Source organism: Folsomia candida, unplaced genomic scaffold (assembly GCF_002217175.1).
Source record: "Folsomia candida strain VU population unplaced genomic scaffold, ASM221717v1 Fcan01_Sc018, whole genome shotgun sequence".
Classification (NCBI taxonomy): Eukaryota; Metazoa; Arthropoda; class Collembola; order Entomobryomorpha; family Isotomidae; genus Folsomia; species Folsomia candida.
In genome coordinates this window covers 741471-761199 of record NW_019091210.1, presented here as the reverse complement: position 1 = coordinate 761199, position 19729 = coordinate 741471, and the positions used below count along the sequence as shown (strand labels likewise).

Below are 19729 nucleotides of genomic sequence, written 5' to 3'. Positions count from 1 at the left end.
TCTGCTGAAATTCCAGGAACGACGGTAATAGTAGCAGGTATTGATAATTTTAAAGCGTTTGATTTAGTCGATCATAAAATATTAGTTGATCTGTTAATTAATTATTTCGGTGTAAATGAAATTGATGTTCTGTGGATAGTTTCTTTTTTGAGAATGAGAACCCAGATTGTAAAAAATGGAAAGGTTTTATCCGATGAGGAGTTCCTCTCTTGTGGAACAGCAGCAGGCACAAAATTAGCTGCCTTATTATTTATTTTAGTGATTGATTTTGTATTACAGAAATTACAGGCCTTTTTTTATCAACAATCCAAATTTTTGCTGTGCTGGATTTGTCGATGATATTGTACTAGTTGAGCGAGTTATTAACAATCGCCCAAAATACAGGAAGCATTGGATTGTTTAGCTAGTAGTTGTACGGAAGTCAAGATTAGGCCCAATCCTCAAAAATGTGAAATATTGTTGGTTAACTTTGGGGGACGCAGGATTAAATACGAATCCAAATTTTTCATTCATAATGTAATGGTCCCTGTTGTCCACAAAATTAAAATATTAGGAGTAACAATTACTGGTAGTTTTAAATGGGACGCCCATATTCAAAATATTGTTGGTAAAGCCAACTCAAAATGATTTCAATTGCGTAAACTTTTTACAGCAGGCTTTAGTATTAACGAGCTGGTAAGAGCTTATTGTGTTTATTTGCGGTCTAATCTCGAATATTGCTCAGTAGTTTGGGGTCCCGGATTAAGTATTAAATTAATTAATAAGTTGGAAAGGGTGCAAAAAAGAGCACTGTCAATTATTAACCGTAAAAGGGTCGATAGGTTCAATTATGAGGAAGTTTTAGAATTACATAAAATAGAATCATTGGAAAGTAGGAGGAATACTGCACTTGAAAAATTCGGTTTCAAGTTATTAATTGGAAGATACAATTATTTTCTACCATTATTTACTGACAACCAAAATTTGAGGTCATTGAGGTCACAAAAGGATATTATTGTTCAACCTTATATTAAAAATTCGGTGTATCAAAACTCAACTATTAATGCAATTATCAATAAAATTAATGAGGAGTATAAAAAATCTCAAACAATTTATGGTTATAAACTAGAAACAATTGTAAACCTTAGAAATCCCCCACTTGTTGAATAATTAATTAGGCTATATTAAACTGTAGATAAGATTAATTATATAATTTTGTTATTGTAAGCTCATGAAAATAGTTCTAGTTTGTTTTGCAAAATCAATTGGATAATATGTTTTTTACTATTAACCCTGAATTTTGTAATCACTAGTATTAGCAAATGAGGATAATAAATGCTTATTATTATTATTATTTGTTGCTCAAGTGCTTATTTATTAAGCGTGTATTTATGTAGCACGTGCATATTAAGTAATTTCACATGCATTTAAATTTCTTCGAAATGGCAAAAATAGAGTAGTTTTCGTTTTAGAAAGGTTTACATATTTTAAGAATACGATTTACATTTTCGTACGTGTTTGAGTCCTAAAGGGATCTATTTACTCAATTCCAGGAACTCTTCGGGATGCCACTACATACACTTCTCCATAACCCTTTCGCATACATACCCTTTTTCATACATATGTATGTACATACATGTATTTCCTTAAACGAAGAGATGCTTAAAACAATTAACACAAAATAAACCACCTTTTATACCCAATACCAAATTCAGTAAAAGGCTTTTAATGTATTTTCAGAAATATATATGTTCTCATTCCTAGTTCACTCTTCGGTACGGAAACATTCAAACTAACCGTAGCGTGCATTTTTGACAAAAATCTTAAAGATTGTATGGAGACTGTAAACTATTTTATAAAATTTCCAAACCGGACTGAATAATTATAAAAATTATTAATCCGTAACAACTTTGTGCACACTTAAATACAGGAAAACATATACTTATTTTACCCGATTCTGCAAACATGAACATATTATTTATCCTTTGACGCAAGCGTGTGTCAGTGTAAATTCTTAATTTTGTGAGTGTACCAGTATTAGAGATGACAGAGTTTAATTACAAAATGAAATTTAACGAGTTCGATCTCTCATTTCATCTTAAGTCGAACATATTTATTTTTATGCATTTAATTACAGTTCAATGAGTGTTTCCTGTAACTCCCACTAACCTACGTAGCATTTTTAAAGGTGAATATTCGAAGTAAACTAAACAACAACAATTTCTACAAGCATATAATTTTCGCCAGAGAAGAAGAATTGACCAATCACCCCATAGTCAGTTATATGCACAAATGGCAGATATAAGAACTCCAGACATTTCTACATCGTTTGAGGATTCTGACGTTTGGTAAAGTTTTAGATACACCTAACCTTTTCCCTTTGAATTATTTACAAAGTATGTACATATTAATATTTATTATAGGGTAGTTATAAAAGTAAAGTAAGATATTTATGTATGTATGTACATATATGCAAATATGCATGCACATTCAAGTATTCAAATATGTGCACACTTATGCATCTGAATAAGCTGATCTTAATTTGTATTCCTATAAATAAATTAATCAACTTAAGGAATGCATATTAAATTAGGATTGATGACCCTACTTCCCCTCACCCAGAGGAACACGGATTAAGTGAGCCGTCCACCTTGCCGACAACAAGAGAAAGTGGTAAATTTTATTTAAATTCGTCGTGATGCAAATGGCAAATACATACATTTCAATTTGTGTTTAAAATATTAAATTATGTAAATAGCTCCGATTAATGGAGAAACTGATGCTGAGGAGCGAAACTATGACTTTGAGGATGATGCCTACGAGTTATCTCAACCCTTGGATGAAAGCGAACTTGTACCTGATGACGATAATATTGAAAGCGACGCAGATAAAGGAGACCCAGGTAGGCCAAAATGATACTTTGGGGCAGTTCATAAATTATGTAACGCGAGAGGGAGGAGGGTCTAAAACTCCAATGATATCGTGCCAACATACGTGATTCATATTACAGAGGGAAGGGGTCTAGAAAATTACGATTTTTACATTGTATAATTTATAAACTTCCCCTTATATAATTTTATGTCAAATCTACGAACAACTAATTCTTCTCTACATAATTCCAGTCCTGCTGGTCAGCATTATCCGCCTACGAGACGACACCACAACAAATTTCGCCACCATAATTGAAGATTATAACGAACAGGTACAAATTAAAAACACCAAATTTCCCGACGGTAAACAGCAAAATTTGTACGTGCACGTACCCAGCGTAAGTCTTCAGAGTAAGAACGTTTTCCACTACGAGCAAAGACAAACCAGTCGCGTGGACCAATTCACGCTCGGATTGCACAACCTGACAGAACACGTTTCAAATATGAAGCATCACGTCGCCTTCATAAAACTAGAGGGCGACACGTATTACGCCATCACAGCCGGCAACGGATGGCAAGTACTCACGCCGTACTCCGATTCCGACTTTTTGTTCAAAATTCCCGAACTAATTTTATGCGGGGATGGTCCCCTTTGTCACAAGGCTAGATGCGTTATCGGCGATAAGTTCAGGTTGAAAGAGATTCAAGCAAAAAAGCCCGTTCCACTAGCCGATCTGGACGAGGGCGACATCTGCCTAACATTTTCCGCCCCCTTAAAACCTGACACACCGGTCGGAAACTTATTTCAAGGCGGAAACATGCCCACCGTTGACGTTGGCGAGTGTCGCATCAAATTTCATGCAAAACTCACGCTGGATAAAACAATACTCCTAATAAAAACCATGGAAGCCATGTACCAGACCTCTGAACCATTACAGGAAGGGATAGATTCCTTCCGACGCTACATGCGACGTACACCTCTGGCTAAAACCAAGGAACTAAATGCTGAACTAATTAAACAGTTTAAAAGCTGGGTTATGGATTCCAGTAGCCTATCCGGGATTGATATTTGTCACAAGTTTGTCAATGAGTATGTCCAAGCTGACGAGAAAAAGCTGCATTTTCGTGGGTATAGTAAGACCAGAGAAGTGTTTCACCTTAATAGAAATCCGGGCATTAACGAAATTCTAGAGAATATTAGGGCTCATCAAGCAAGCATTAACGAAAGTAAAAATCCCGCCATATTAAAAGACCCAGACAATTTTCCTTACCTTTACACCATCTCTTTTATGAAAGGCTCCGAGAAAATTGATGAAGCCGTTATGAACTACTTGGAAGGTGAAATGGTTCATGAAGGGAAGCTGTATTGGAGAATTGCTAAATGCTGGTATTACGTGTTGGACGATTACATAAAGAAAATTGATGATAAATTTCGCCAAATATTGCGAAACCATTTATTGCCTTCGGATGACCCGGTGGGGTTACGTGTTCCGTGGGATTATTGGGAAGATAGCAAAGCTATCAAACTTGACGAAGGGTATTACAACGAACAGTATAAAGAATTCCCAAATTATTACGTGGGGGATAAAAAACTCACGTACTTTGAAAGTATTGAGCTAGCAGATATTATTTATCGACGGGATAAGGAAACCTATTATTTGTACCACGTTAAAAATGGGTTTGACCACGTGGTCAGAGACGCATGTTCCCAAATTGTTAATTCCGCTAGATTGATAAATTCCGAGCGCAGAACGCATAACGCACTTACTGCCAACATTTCTAAGACAGAGACTTATCTAAAGCAGAAAATTGACATGAAGAATTGCGACACTACGAGAAAATTATTCCTTGGTAAACGAGTCGTTTTTGTGTACGGAATCCTTACTTCGAAGCCAGGCAGATCTTCAGAGGAAGAAGACAGGAGGTCCCTTTAAGGAGAGAAAGAGAAATTGGATATCATCACTCGAAAACACGTAGAGGACATACTCATGAAAAACGGAAATTTTAAAAAATTTGCAAAATCATTTGGCCAGAATCTTTCCGGGTACAAGTTAGCTAGCGATAGTGAACTGACAGACGAAATTCTACAGAGTTTAATTATTCATGAGTTTGTAACTCAAGTTCGTACAGATGAGTATATGCCCACGTGCAAACTTATGTATGCAAGAGATAAGGAAATTAAAGAACTTATTCCAAAATTTAAAACGGGAGAATCGTCCGTCGTTATGAAAAGATTTTTGAACCGTTACAAAACTGATTTTAACTCGTTCGGTGCAAAATTGGAGCTTATACGGGCAACCGATAATTTATTTAAGGTTGTTGGGATTCAGAGGGAGGATTTTAAAATTAGCGAAATTCCACTGGGAAATTTAATCGAAATACCTGCAAAATTTGTGGAACTAAAACTTAGACGTGCAGAAAAACGGAACGGGGTTGATATTCACGGAGGGGAAGGATCGAAGACAAAGAAAGTTAAGAGAACTTAGGGTGAAAAATAGGTTTCCAATTCAGTCAACTGAAGAGTTTATGCGAAAATTTTCCGCACGTGTGCATATATGGATATTATTTTTAATACAATTTTTAGGAGTCCTTTATTCATTTTATTGTACCTTGAAAAGATAGTAGGGACGTGAGTGACAGGATTTTTGTATACTCCAACAATACTTGACAACAGCAATTCAATTGTTCGAATTATGAAAATTATACCGTTATGACTGACTAAGTAAATGTGGGGATTTAATTTATGTAGGATATGAACTTACAACATAAATAGATATGTATGTAGTGTATGTAACCTAAGTTTTTAATGCTCTTACACATTTATTGAAGCATGTGAATTTATGGATTTATAGATGTAAAGTTAGGCATAAACTTTTACAAAATTTAACCGATATTTATAAGGGAAATTAGCTTACAAATTTTTACAAAATTGCTCAGATCAAGGAGATTTTTTTATTTTTTACAAGCTTGTAAAATTATTTTGTCAAACTCACGGATTCTACAAGGTACCAATGTCCATATGAATTTTCTAAATGCGTATACACATGTACATACATACATATTATGTATTTATGTACATGTGTGTATAAACAATTTTTAAAACTCGTAGTTAATAAAGTTTGTGCGTACATATATGACCAATGTAATCCCATACTTCCTTGGGAAGAATTATGCTTTTACATTAATAAAAATTGAAAATTTGTCAATCCGGCCTACTTAATGTTCATATGTATGTATGCACATATATATATATGCATATGGATTTACTATGTTCACCACCTGTCCCCTCATTTGTTCACTGATTTGATCCAAGAAAACATACGACAGTAATACTACTTTCTTAGTTTCAATAAAATTAAAACGGTGTCCATAATATATACATACCTAGCCATTGAAATTTAAAATAAACCGATAAAAACAAACTATTAAAACAAGTGCGATTAATAAAATAAATAAAAAACAATCTCCCAAAAAATAATGAATTCCACCTGTTTGCATACATTTGCCTATGCATTTATTATTACCTCGATTAAAAATTGGTAATTATGTATATTTTACTTATTAGGCCAATTACAAAATCTTTGATCGACCCATACATAAAAGATATTAAACAGTAAAAGGTTGACTTGATATTCGCCAAATTTAATCATATCCCCCAAATTGAATAATATAATCACTGCAAGGTGTCCCAATTTCATCCTTATCATCAATCTGTCCCCCACTTCGTATGTAGTCAATCACACCGCCGGGTCCGCGAAGGTGTGCCCCAGCCAACAGACCTGATTCTGTTACTTTATTCACGCGACCGACACGACTTCCTACCGCATTTTTCACATCTTGCGGGATTCGACTCCAAAGGAGGATGTGATATTGTCGAATCGCTTGATCCTGGATGGCTCGACTATTTAGAAATTCTGCCTGCGAGGAAGGTCTTCCATTTCCACCGAGCCATCTTCCATTACCGTCCATGTATCCGATGTCCTGCAGGGCGGATGGCCCCATCTGATAGAGACCCATGAATCCCCATGAATTCACGATTGTTGGATCATTACCAGATTCCCGTTGGGCGAGGGCCGAATAGAATGCGGGGCCGGGTGGAATTCCCATCGTAAATTGGAGGCTAAAATTAATTAACAAAATTTGTTTATATGCATGGCAAAGTGTAATTTTGAGGGATGCATTGCACTTTGATTTTGCCGGTATTATGTAGAAATGTATGTATTTAAAACGCTTACCCTTAATTGGAAACTAAAATCAATGATGGGTTTGAGATGCTATGGTGTTTAGTGTCCCTGTCAGACTGTAACTCAATGTGCCAAAGCCATCACAATTTATATAGGGACAAGATTAAGGCAGATGTACCTCGGTCCGACGCAAAATGTTTTGTATGCAATAAACAGGAAAAGATGATTATTGATTAACAAGGCTAAAACTACCCATATATGCAAATATATGTATGTTGGTATTAAAGAATGATGCAATATGAAGTAAAAAGATAAATAGCCGGGATATCCGAACAGTAATTGTTAAGCAGAACGTGTAACCTACCAATACATGACTAAAATTGTTTGTGTGGCCTCTGGAAGTTATGATCACATGAGTTCAGACATGAGTTTTGATGAGTTTTTATCCCTGGGACTCATGAATTTACACATTTTCCACTGAATGTTTACTCCATTTTTACCACTCATGAAAATCTACTTAGGTTTCTCATTTTACAAAAAACGAAATGCAAGTTCAATATATGCATATTAACATTTCATATTTTACATATGTCCTGTGCTACGATTGTAAAATACTTTGGTGTTATGGTACTTTATGCAGACTTTATGTTTAAAAAATATTAGCGTGAGCATCGATAATTTATTTCACGTCGATAAAAATTTTATAAAATAAACAATTAGTGCTGTACATACATATGTAACCAATAATACATATGTGCATACATACGACGTGTAAATAATTTGTATGGGCAAAACCAAATGTTTATATGTACGTACAAATGAAGAATGTTCGTCAAAAAAGACTAGTTTTTTATATTTGTCATTTCCTATAAATAAACTTACAGACGTAATATACACATATTTACCAATATTATTGGACGGTTCATAAATTGTGTAATCCACATACATACTATGAAAATCCTGATTTATCGCTTAGAATTTCCGTACACTACGAGTATGCCACACTTGGGTACGTAATGTGATGCGTGATTCATGAAAAATTCTTTAAATAAATAACATATTTACACGAAAGTTAAGAAATGACGCATAATAACATAACTACTGAAAAGACTGAATAACACTACCCTTAAATTAATCTCACTTGAAAATGTCGCCTTATTACACAAATTCCCCTTACAATGGCATAAGAGCCATATTTTTCTGCTAATTTCCATCTCTACGCAACCCTCCTTATCGTGTGGGGGAGCTTTCCCCAGACAGAATCGATCCGTTACGGGATCAGGTTCTGCAAAAGAAAAGAATACAAAATTTCACAAATTTGCATTATATTCGTATGTACATAAACACATATCCTCAGGATTTTTTGCACAACTTTTACATATGTACCATCATCGTCCTCAAATTTTCCACGAATCCCCTCAATTTGCTTGCTACACCAGCCAGACGGACAATACGAAACGGTCACGGGGTCCAATAAGGAAATTCTGTCTTCGTTTGTGGGAGAATTGCGAAATGGGTCGCCACAGTGTTCATTAGATCGACACACATAACACGACGTGGTGGACCAACGACCTGCCAATTATAACAGCTTTAAATAATGAGATTAAATACTTTGCATTTCACTTTTTTACAAAAGTTTCAGAAAGGTTTAATGGTACAAAATTTTGCTCGAATTTCGATTTCAACAAGAAAATACAGTAACATTTTAATCTGCCTCATGAATTTTGCATGCAAATGTAAATATTTACTTACTTTCACTTGTACTGATTAAACCCAGGGTAAAAATTAATATCAAAATCACACTTTTAGTATCCATGGCAACAAAAATTTGGATACAAAACTTGAAAATATTTCTTTAATGTGTCGTCAAAACGGAAATGGAGGGAAGATGGGCAAACGGATGTATGTGTTTTGTAACTGCATGAACGAATGAATGAAAGCTAGATTTCGGAAGGGGACCCTTTTACGCAATGCAAGTACATATGCACTTAAAGGGAGCAAGTTTGACGGGTATATTTATAAGACACATATCTTTTTCATGGTGGTGACTTTTGAATGAAGGTTTGTTTTGTGATGCCGGCTGTTGCTAAGGGTTCATGTGAATATGCACACACATGCAAAGCTCTCCCCCCTCTAGAACCGAGGAACAAAGGTAGGATTTGTGTGAGTTTTAAGAAGAAGGGTCGTTTCCTCTCGCTCGTGGATGTGTGAGTCAATATTGGGGCTGAAATTGGGAGAGAGGGTGACTCGTTAGTTATTTTCGGGATATGTTTGTTTTGTTTCTGTCTGTTGCAATGGTTAAGCTATGGAGAAAACGCTTAATGAGTATTACAAACTTACATATTTGGAAGAAATGCATATGTATGTATGTATTTAGCAAGCAAAACTCATGGTTGAAATTTTGATAAAAAGCTTAAAATAATTCTTGTGGAATATTATATTTGGCAAATAGGGTTCCCTTTCTCCGATTTTATTTTTATTTTTTCCCCGTATGTAGAAAGAGGGACGTTATTTTTGCTGGGAACTTTAGTATCTTAAAACGCTTGAAAACTAAATTTCATAAAGATTTAAATATAACAGATGCATATTTTAAATGCTTTTTGTGTTTGCAATCTTGCAAATACAAATTAAATCAGTGAACAAATTAACCATAGTAGAAACATGAACCATTTTATTCATTAGTTTATACTGTTGCACAGGGTTCCGGGATCAGGGATAACCTCGTTTGAAAAAAAACTGGGTCCTCCCAATCCGACTTAGGAAACACTGGTTCGCTTTAGCCGGAAACCAAAAAATTTTTAAATTTTATTACTATTACGATTAAATCAGGTCTCATGGTCAGACACACGCCAATTCTTATGCTGCTCTATTTATGCCAATTTTTCCCACCTCATTTCCAGTCAGACTAGTGAAAACCACTGAAGGTTCGATTTTTTGCCTAACATCACATAATATTTTTGTCGTTTTTACATTATGCCCACATTATTAAAACCACTTACAAACAGTCCATGACGAACCCCTAATACCCGATTCTACCCTCCGAAAAAGGAGTAAAAACAACCCCGTCCCACAAATCTCATTCATGATCTCGTTTATCATTTCATTCCAGCTGGTCATATTCCCTGCTACGTTTGAACCTTCGATTTTGGGAGTAAATAAGTACACTATTTAACAGAATAAGTACACATTTCGCACAAAAATATCAGTCCGTTTCACCACCTTTACACTGCAACGTCCTCACCAACCATGACGACCTAACTCTACCAAAGTTTGTATACTACAACCAATTGGTGACAGCTCTTATCGCCACGACAATTTTTAGTTTGGGTTATGTCCCATACTTTATAACGTGGAGGGATTTAAATAATGCTTTAAGTGGAGTGATGATACCTCCGGGTGACAATAATAACTCGGGGAATGGCGACGCTCAGATTGCCAGACACCGAAAACGTAACAGGGACGCACTTGTACTAGTGTTTTATGTCTCGTTTCTGATGGGCATGAGTTTGAGTGAAAGGGTCAATATGAATAAGACGTGGCGCAATGAACTTGAACGAATTAAAGGTAAAAATACTTAATTTAAAGGTATTCACGACAAGTTTGCAAGATTCGCACAAAAAAGTTCGCTAAATAAATATGCAATTTCGGTAGCAAATTTATTTGCGAAAACTTGCACATCTCCAAGGTTGGTATGGAGGGTATGCATTCCGAGCTCGCGTGTGCATCTGGCAAAGGAGTTTTGAAAAATAGCTTGCTAATCAAATATGTAAAAGAGGTGGAGATGGGCAAATTCGAAAGTTAGATAATCGTATATGCAAATAATTCCATCACAACAAACGTGTAATTGGAATTAGTTCACGTTTTTCAGATATAAATATTTCTCTTGCAGAAAAACAGTCGTTAAACTTCACGAGAGAATTTGTCATCTCGAGCAAATCGTCCACTCTTCTTTTAAACACGACAACAAGAACGGAGTGGAGGAAGCTTTCAGATCATGATGGGATTCAACGTGGCGAAGAATTTCGCCAATTTATAAAATCAATTATTAAATCGATGGACACGAACCTGAATACAATTCGAAATCGGGTAAGAAAACTTTATTGTTTTGATTTTTTCAGACTTGTAATTGAGTGACAATAATGAAAAACGGAATCAATTCACACATCCAAAATTTTTATTTGGACAAGATTGTCAAGGTTTGTAGAGCTAATTTTTCAGAGTTTAACGGTCGAAGTCCGGTGTTCCTACCCCTCCCCTTTGCAGAGTGGGAGGAGCTTAAAGTTGCGAAAATAGCCTCCGTCTGCGATTTTTAGCTCAACGGCGGGTCAATATTTTTTAAAAAGGTTTTCGCCAAAAGTTTCCTAATTTTGTTCTCTACAACCGTCTTCGAGCGTTTTTCGAAATTCACGAAACGAATTTCACGATTTCATAATAAACCTATAGAAAGGTCAAGTCTCACATTACCCCATAAGTGGGGTATCGTTGGAAAGATCTCGGCGGGAGGGTTCAGAATATATATACTTTGTCTGGTGTATAACAACTCCTTGATGCTACACACAGAATATAGATTCTACCAGAAGAATCGATCTTATGTATTCTAGTGACGCTTATGGAAGAACGGGGAGAGCCAACCAAATAACGCGGTGTACATTTGGCCCACCTGGGGGATGGCACCTCCGCATCATCATCATCACCACACCTCCTGGCATCAAAAAATGATGATGCAAGCACATAGGTGGCGGTGGCACCCCCATTTGTGCACCAGAACACACCCTCGTAGAGCATCAAATTTGTGGAGACGCAGCTCAGAAATTCTGAGCTGAGTCAGAATGGTGTGTTCTGGTGCACAAATGGGGGTGCCACCGCCACCTATGTGCTTTCATCATCATTTTTTGATGCCAGGAGATGTGGTGATGATGATGATGCGGAGGTGCCATCCCCCAGGTGGGCCAAATGTACACCGAGTTATTTGGTTGGCTCTCCCCGTTCTTCCATAAGCGTCACTCGAATACATAAGATCGATTCTTCTGGTAGAATCTATATTCTGTGGATGCTACAGACACAGAAGAATATTTTTGAGTTCTTTCCAATCTATTGCTATGTTAGCTCCCAATCTACTGCTGTGTTAGGTTATGGATGCTTGAAATCGTGAAATTACTTTTGCGAATTTCGAAAAACGCTCGAAAACAATTGTAGAGAACAAAATTAGGAAACTTTTGGCGAAAACTGTTTTAAAAAATATTTACCCACCGTTGAGCTAAAAATCGCAGACGGAGGCTATTTTCGCAACTTTAAGCTCCTCCCACTCTGCAAAGGGGAGGGGTAGGAACACCGGACTTCGACCGTTGAACTCAGAAAAATTAGCTCTACAAACCCTGAGAATCTTGTCCAAATAAAAATTTTGGATGTGTGAATTGATTCCGTTTTTCATTATTAAGGGGTGAAAGCCCTTTATAAGATCGTTATGTCCGTCTGTCTGTCCGTCCGTCCGTCCGTCCGTCCGTCCGTCTGTCTGTCCGTAGCTCCGATAACTTTTGAACGAAAAGACATAGACGCTTGAAATTTTGAACGTAAACTCCTAACGTCAATGGACAGGACGAGTTCGAAGATGGACACTGTGACATCGTCACCTGTGACGATGACGTCGTCACAGTGACGAAAAGTGACGAAAAAGTGTCACGTATCAGTTTTGGCATGTGACACATCATTTTTAACTAATTTTCAACGAGGAATTCGAAAATTCAGGTCATTTTGTGTTTGGACGTCACCTGTGACGATGACATCGTCACGGTGACGAAAAGTGACGAAAAAGTGTCACTTGTCAGTTTTGACATGTGACACGTCATTTTTAACTATTTTTCAATGTCGAATTCAATGGTGACCTCCATTTTGACCTCAGAGGTCATGTAAAGGTCATAGGACATATCTATTTCTATTTCAACTGAAATTTAACCCCGAATTCAATGGTGACCTCCATTTTGACCTCAGAGGTCATGTAAAGGTCATAGGACATATCTATTTCTATTTCAACTGAAATTTAACCCCGAATTCAATGGTGACCTCCATTTTGACCTCAGAGGTCATATAAAGGTCACATAAGGGTTATCAACTGTTAAATTTGACACAAATAAGACACAAAAGTCGAAAACACGTCAGAAGTGTCAATCTTAACAAATTTTCGAACAATTTGATATTCACATTGACGTATGACACTCCTTTCACCCCTTGGTTACATGCGTTGTAACGGTTTATTGTCACTCAATTTAGATTATTTTATGTACCTAAGATGCTTGGCATACAAAAAATACATGCTATAATGAAATAACATGAAATTTCTTTAATTAGTGATTAATCCCCAAGACTGTGATTGCTTGGAGGGAGCTCTCACTCCGTGATTGCGTAATTGTTGAGTAAAAATTAACATGAGTATTTTTGCATAATGCAGACATTTCACCATGCTCCCCTTTCCCCTGCACCAATGAGAAATTCGACACTATCGGTTGATGAGGACGTTAAGATAATACTATGCAAAGGGTCGATTGATACAGATAAAACGCAAAATTCAGACCAACCTTCGCATTCAAATATCACGGCACGATTCCCTCTCGTGACGGACAATTGGACACAATTCGTTAATGAAACAAGTGGAACGCAAGGTAATTAGCATACCCCGGGTATTTTTTTATTTATGATTTTTTCATTTCAAGCACGTCGACCCCCATAATTTGTGGGGTTGTTTATCAACACTTGTGGTTATCAAAAATTCAAAAATATTTTCAATTTTAAAAAATATTATGGACTTTTCGCAAATATAAATATTTTCGTCAATATTTCTCTAAATTTTAGCAAAATATATTTTTTTCGTGATATTTTAATTTTTTGCTGAATTTTTTCAGGTTTTTGATGTATTTGTTGGCATTTTTGGATTTTTTTTACTTTAGCGTAATTTCTTATTTTCATGATATTTTATTACACTAATTCCTAATGTGTATACACATTGTATATACACTTGTCTTTATTTAATGTACACATTAAATAAAGACAAGAATGACAACACAATAGACTCAGTTTTTTTGAAGGCCTGTTTCCCATTGCGGCATAGGTCTCAGATTTTGTCCCCTATTTTATTAATAGTCACCAGTATGTATGTAAGAGAACTTAACGTCAAAAAATTAAAAAATTAAATTTCAAATATTGGCCGAGCTATTATTTTTTGTGAAATTTTAAAAATGCGTTGCATTTGAAATATCACGTGCAACAGATCGTTGAAACAGTTTACTCCAACTAAAACTTTATTTTATTTGCCGTAATCTACTTGATAAAATTTTCAAAAGTTGAAAATTTTCAATTTTCAAAATTTTGAATGACAATTTTGAAGCGTTAAACTTCTTGCCACCATTCATGTTTTTCTCAATTTTTTGAAATTATGATCTAATATCGAAATAGTTAACAATAAAAAAATTTTACGCGAAACATGAGTGGGGGAAAGAAGTTATTGTGATTTTACTGACACATGTTAGCTTATGGGTGGGAATATTCCCAAAATGATCAAAAAACAAGACTTAGGACGAAATTCGAAGTGTCAAATGAACCTGGACTTATTTGCAACACTGACGAAAAAGCTTGTTTTTATGTTCTTCAACTGTCAACAAAAATCCAATTTTGCTCGAATTTTGATAAAATTTATATTTTTGTAATCCTAGATACTTGTATAATCGTATCCAGTAAATGTCTTAACTTTTTTGAAATTTTGAACGTTTTTAAATAATTCGTGAGAAGTGGAATGTCCTAAATTTAGCAAGATCTGATCAAGAATCTTGATCAGATCTTGATTCAAGATCTGAGAATGACAGGTAGAGGGTCTTTCCTCCTCAGACGCCGTGGATTAACGCCAGCATGTCTTAATGGAACTTATGTATTTTTCACTTTGAACTTTCGAATGATGATTTTGATACTTATTTAAAATCTAATTATCTCTGCCTAATTTATGTATGGGGTGATGAATTATAGTTGAAACTCGAATTTATGAGTCTTTAGATGTTGAAAAAAAATATTTTTTTATAAATATTTTGGCGCTTTTTCAAAAATATAAAATAAATATTTCGGGCTTTATAAAAAAATATTTATCCGGAGTATGGTAATTAGTAATCAAACTTTGTCAACTTGCATAATAAATGTTTGCATAGTGGCAATTTGCATAAACACCTGTTACATAGATACATAAATATGTGTACGCATATCTAAATAGTGTACACTTATTTACTATGAGAATTATGTTCAATATATGTATGTAGTTATTCAATGCTGTCCTTATGCAAGCAAGATTATGCAAAGCTGCCAAACACATTTAGATTTTATCCTATTTCACAGAATTTAGCATATTGGACCAATTTTTCTACAACTATGCGCCCCCATTCTTCCTCATACTCGGCGCAATGACGACACTTTTGTTTGGGCATTTCCAATGGCGTGTAACATGGGACATCGCGTGGGCCTCAAACGACATGCGCACGCGGCTCGATAATCCCGACCCCCCAAGTGAATATACTCACCGTTTCGTAGAAACTATTCAGCGCTACATTCAAAAACGCCAGCGTATTTGGGTCCTGGAAGGAACACTTGTGTACTTCCTCATGATACTTATTGCACACCTGGTAGTAATTTACATGTTGAAGAACAATAATGTAATTGATGGGATAGGTAAGTAGATAATAAGTATGTAAATATGTTCTGGCGGGAAAACTTGTTAGTATTTGAAAACTGTGTGTTAATTTCGTTTTGGTTCGCAGGGAAGTTCGACCAGGGATGGAAATTCAAAGGGGAATTTTACGTGCCATTGGATGATGAGAGATTCCTTGAATTTAAAACGACGACAAATTTAAATTGGAAATTCGTTAATGATTATGAAGATGCAAAATGTTCCATGAAAATTGACTGGGTAAATGAGGTCAAATTTATAGAGCTTTTTGCTTTGGCGATAGGTATGGGATGAATTTCGTTGAAACTATTTAACCCAACTTTAAATACTTGTGTAAAAGTAAGATTTATTACCCGTAAAAATACTCATGGAAAATTGCGCATGTTTCCTCCTCCTAAGAGAAAATCTTCAGTCAGAAATATTCATATTTTGGGTGGATATATATGTAATTGGATTCACCATGTAATTCTGAACTCGTACTGAAAGAAATAAGATGCGCAAGCATCTAAAAAATCAACTGTAGGCTAAGGAACATGATTTGATAAATTGGAAATATATTTAACAAATTGGATACATACATACCTGCAAAAATTAAAAATCTATTTCTTCAAAATCCTATGAGAAATAATATTTGCACTTAAAATTTCAGATGTACATTTCTGTGTGATGTGTAACTAAATACAAAATAAACACGTCGTATTTAGAAAAATGTGCATATTTAAAAAATTTGGAACAATTTGGAACAATTAAGTAATTTTTCTACCAAGAAAATTTTGCATTCTTAAAAGCTTTCCAATTCCTGTATTTGTACATGAAATACTTATTTATCGTATTACAAAAACAAACAATATAAATTTAGAGTTTAGCTAATTTTTCCTTATTTATGTATAAATAGGTAATTTAAATTTGTCGTGTAAAATAGAAAGAAAACGATAAACACATGATAACAAAATGTCGATGTAACACTTTTTCCAGATTTTAATAAAAAATTCAACCAAGTTGGAGATTCCTGATTGTTCGAAAATACGTAAATATTTTATACTAAGATTTCTTACCTAGGCATTTCTAAATTGTCTTCTCGATTTCGAAAATGACGTAAAAACACAATAAATCGTCTCATACTCATTCAATCTACAAGAGTGGACTCAAAATATTTATGTACTTGACATTGTCCTCCACTGCGGAAACTTTCTGGTGTTTACATGTTTCACCCCAAAAACAGAAATCTTTCCGTCTTAAATTCATATGCTGTCGTAATCCATACAACCAACAGAACAAACCAACATCGTAATACTCCTTGAATCCAAGGTTTATAGTTTTAGAACTTATAAATTTCCCGATTTTTGCGTCATGCTCACATAAACACAGACATTCTCTACCCTCAATATTTTTAGTTATGAAATGTCGCAATCTTGCCAAGTTTGGAAACAAGGTAAAAAGGCTGCAAATAAATGCAGCATCACACTCGTTAATTAGTGAGATCAGTAATGATTTAATTTGTGGTATTGTTTCTCCCACGGGGATAAGATTGAAGGGAAATATGTGTTCCCACACGTCATGACCGTTTCTTCCTAACATGACTAAAAGTAGGTGCTCCAAAACTGGCAAGGTTGCGGAGAACGCTGCATTTCCACCACGCAAGAAAAAAAATTCGTTACCATTTGTCAACAAATGGTACTCACGACAGGAAGCTTTCATTCATCTCGAAAATTAAGCTCAAGAGGGCAGGTGACTGAGCAAAGTTACAAAGTTAACAATTTTTCAAATCACTGGCATTTCAACAATCTTGGATGAATATTCTACGTTTTTGTCAAAAAATACTGTAGAGTTGTATTTTGAGATTCATTGAGAATTTTTAATTTTTTCTAAGGTCAAAAAATTGAATGTACTAAGGACAAAGGTCACAAGGTCAAGGCTCACAGCCCCATAAATGGGGTATCATTGGAAAGATCATGATGAGAGGATTCAGAATATATATACTTTGTGGGGTCTGGGAAAATTTTGAGTGCCGCACCCACTGGCTCTACAGACTTGATTTTGGTCTCAAAATAAGCTTCAGAATATTCTTCTTCTAATCCCGACCATAAACATTTTTTTTAAAGTTTTTGGAAATGCAAATTAATTTTTTTGAGAACTTTGATACATTATTAGCTCACCCTGCGTAGCATGAGAGCTATTGAATTCCTCTTGTCCGTCTGTCTGTCTGTTAACGAGTTTTTTGCATCAATTGATGCTATTTAAACATCGCCTTGACCATTATAGAATATGTTAGGCGCACCATTGGTATTGAACAAACCGAATCGAATTTTTTAATAAATAAATAGCACAGTTGATATCTAACAATCGGTAACACAAAATGATGCGAAATAATTGGGAGAAGGGATGCAAAACGCACCAATAGTGCAAAATATCCGGGAGAAATGGTCATACAATTTTGACAAAGTTTTCAAAATTTTGTATCCCGGATGGTCGCTAATGCTGCAGTAATGGTGCAACGGCTAGCCGTTTTTGTTGCACCATGGGTGCAAGAATATATACGATTTATGATCTATTTTGCCGGCTTATTCCGCACCTTCGGTGCAAAGTTCTGTCTAATCATCATGGCAGGGTGAGCTACTTCTAACGTTACTACGGTTTATTTCAAACATTTTCAGAAACTATTCAAAGTGTTTACTTATAGCCGGGAGTAGACGAACAACATTCTGGAGCTTTTTTAAAGACCAAAACCAAGTCTGTAGCACCAGTGGAGGTGACACACAAAACTTTCTTGTGAATCAATGACGTATCGTTGAATAACATGCGGCGGTATAGACGGATAGGTAGCGTAGCATATTTCACCTGTGGGCTTAATGGCAAAACATTTTGCGAAATTTTTGATGAACAAATATGAGATTTTTATTTCTCAAAATGATTTCGAAAACTCATCCTCAACATTAGCGGTGATTGCAAACAGACGTAATTAGGGGATTAAAAACTGAACCAGTTTGTAAAATTGATGTTGAATCCGGCAAAGATAATTCATGGAAGCCGAATCAAATCAGAAGAACCGAAGTGTTGGGAATATTACAAAATCAAATTTTCCGTATCTCTGCACTCCACGCTTACATATTTCTGTGCAAACTTTACATGTTTGCAAAATAGGTTTTCAAAGCTCAATTTTACGACTTTGTCATGAGTACGTGTACGTCTAATCATTTTCAAATATGACTTTAACTTCACTTACCAGGAGAAGTTTCCTCATGTTTATCACATCCGGCAACGCGGGTGTCCAGTCATACCCATCGTACCTTTCTCCCCATGAGTAGCTAGTCACACCTAAATACTTCAACCTGGGTAAGCATGGCAGACTAAAATCATAACCGGAAACGTTAGAAAGATGGTCCCAAGTAAAATCGAATGTTTCCAAGGAATGTGAATTTGTAAGGAGGAAATTTAAAATGTGGCACGATATGCTAACGTCGACCTCATCCTGGGGGCGAAACTCCTTTACGTTGAGGTATAAATGCTTTAAGTTATGGAAGACTTGAATTTGGCGAATATTTGTGTACTCATAGTCAATCAAAAAGCTCAACCCGACCAGATTTGGGAAACTGGAAGGATTTTGGGAAATCAGTTTGGTAACGATTTTAAGGCAGTAAACATCATAGTTATAGCAAATTCTTTCGTTTTTCGTTATCTGGCAGCCTATCGTATCCAGGAATTTTATGGTATCAAATAATTGGAGTAAGGTTGAGAGCCAATTGTTCAAAAGTGGTAAATAGTCTGCTTCAGTTCCGATGGATGTGATTTTACTATCGTGAACACGGTCCTTCTATTTAGAGTAAAAAATCAAATTTTAATTCATTGAGGGTACTCAAAACAACGAATCTCTCGCAAATAAATTTTTTAGTTGAGATGCAATGAAGATATCGTCGTGAATGCCCCCATTGAAATAATAATGAATTAGAGATTTCTTATTCATAAGCAGGTAATCAAAACTCATGATTTTACTCACATTA

The 19729-nt window shown here is 35.5% G+C and overlaps 4 protein-coding genes across 4 annotated transcripts; 2 read left to right on the top strand and 2 right to left on the bottom strand.

Moving 5' to 3' along the window:
• The first annotated feature begins 2744 nt into the window (after nt 1–2744).
• Nucleotides 2745–4783, top strand: LOC118438110. The gene is made up of 2 exons (XM_035857887.1): nt 2745–2881; nt 3102–4783. The coding sequence occupies exon 2, from the start codon at nt 3353–3355 to the stop codon at nt 4781–4783; it is 1431 nt and encodes a 476-aa protein (XP_035713780.1). The 5' UTR covers nt 2745–2881; nt 3102–3352.
• A 1544-nt stretch (nt 4784–6327) lies between these two features.
• LOC110857254 lies at nt 6328–7237 on the bottom strand. Its single transcript, XM_022105873.2, has 2 exons — nt 7085–7237; nt 6328–6969 (listed from the first exon to the last, which is right to left on the bottom strand). Exon 2 carries the CDS (start codon nt 6954–6956, stop codon nt 6492–6494), a length of 465 nt encoding a protein of 154 aa, XP_021961565.1. The 5' UTR covers nt 6957–6969; nt 7085–7237; the 3' UTR covers nt 6328–6491.
• A 622-nt stretch (nt 7238–7859) lies between these two features.
• On the bottom strand, nt 7860–9089 carry LOC110857316. Its single transcript, XM_022105929.2, has 3 exons — nt 8786–9089; nt 8420–8605; nt 7860–8318 (listed from the first exon to the last, which is right to left on the bottom strand). Exons 1-3 carry the CDS (start codon nt 8847–8849, stop codon nt 8095–8097), a joined length of 474 nt encoding a protein of 157 aa, XP_021961621.1. The 5' UTR covers nt 8850–9089; the 3' UTR covers nt 7860–8094.
• A 789-nt stretch (nt 9090–9878) lies between these two features.
• Nucleotides 9879–16929, top strand: LOC118437951. Its single transcript, XM_035857549.1, has 5 exons — nt 9879–10597; nt 10923–11119; nt 13479–13689; nt 15404–15733; nt 15823–16929. The coding sequence occupies exons 1-5, from the start codon at nt 10417–10419 to the stop codon at nt 16023–16025; spliced, it is 1122 nt and encodes a 373-aa protein (XP_035713442.1). The 5' UTR covers nt 9879–10416; the 3' UTR covers nt 16026–16929.
• The last annotated feature ends 2800 nt before the right edge of the window (nt 16930–19729 follow it).

Coding starts and splice junctions, on each gene's coding strand:
- LOC110857316 (XM_022105929.2), bottom strand. CDS start 8,849: ATGGATACTAAAAGTGTGATTTTGATATTAATTTTTACCCTGGGTTTA. Junction 8,606..8,785: donor TTTAATCAGTACAAGTGAAA/GTAAGTAAATAT, acceptor TATAATTGGCAG/GTCGTTGGTCCACCACGTCG. Junction 8,319..8,419: donor AAAATTTGAGGACGATGATG/GTACATATGTAA, acceptor TTTCTTTTGCAG/AACCTGATCCCGTAACGGAT.
- LOC118438110 (XM_035857887.1), top strand. CDS start 3,353: ATGAAGCATCACGTCGCCTTCATAAAACTAGAGGGCGACACGTATTAC.
- LOC110857254 (XM_022105873.2), bottom strand. CDS start 6,956: ATGGGAATTCCACCCGGCCCCGCATTCTATTCGGCCCTCGCCCAACGG.
- LOC118437951 (XM_035857549.1), top strand. CDS start 10,417: ATGATACCTCCGGGTGACAATAATAACTCGGGGAATGGCGACGCTCAG. Junction 10,598..10,922: donor TGAACTTGAACGAATTAAAG/GTAAAAATACTT, acceptor TTTCTCTTGCAG/AAAAACAGTCGTTAAACTTC. Junction 15,734..15,822: donor TAATGTAATTGATGGGATAG/GTAAGTAGATAA, acceptor TTTGGTTCGCAG/GGAAGTTCGACCAGGGATGG.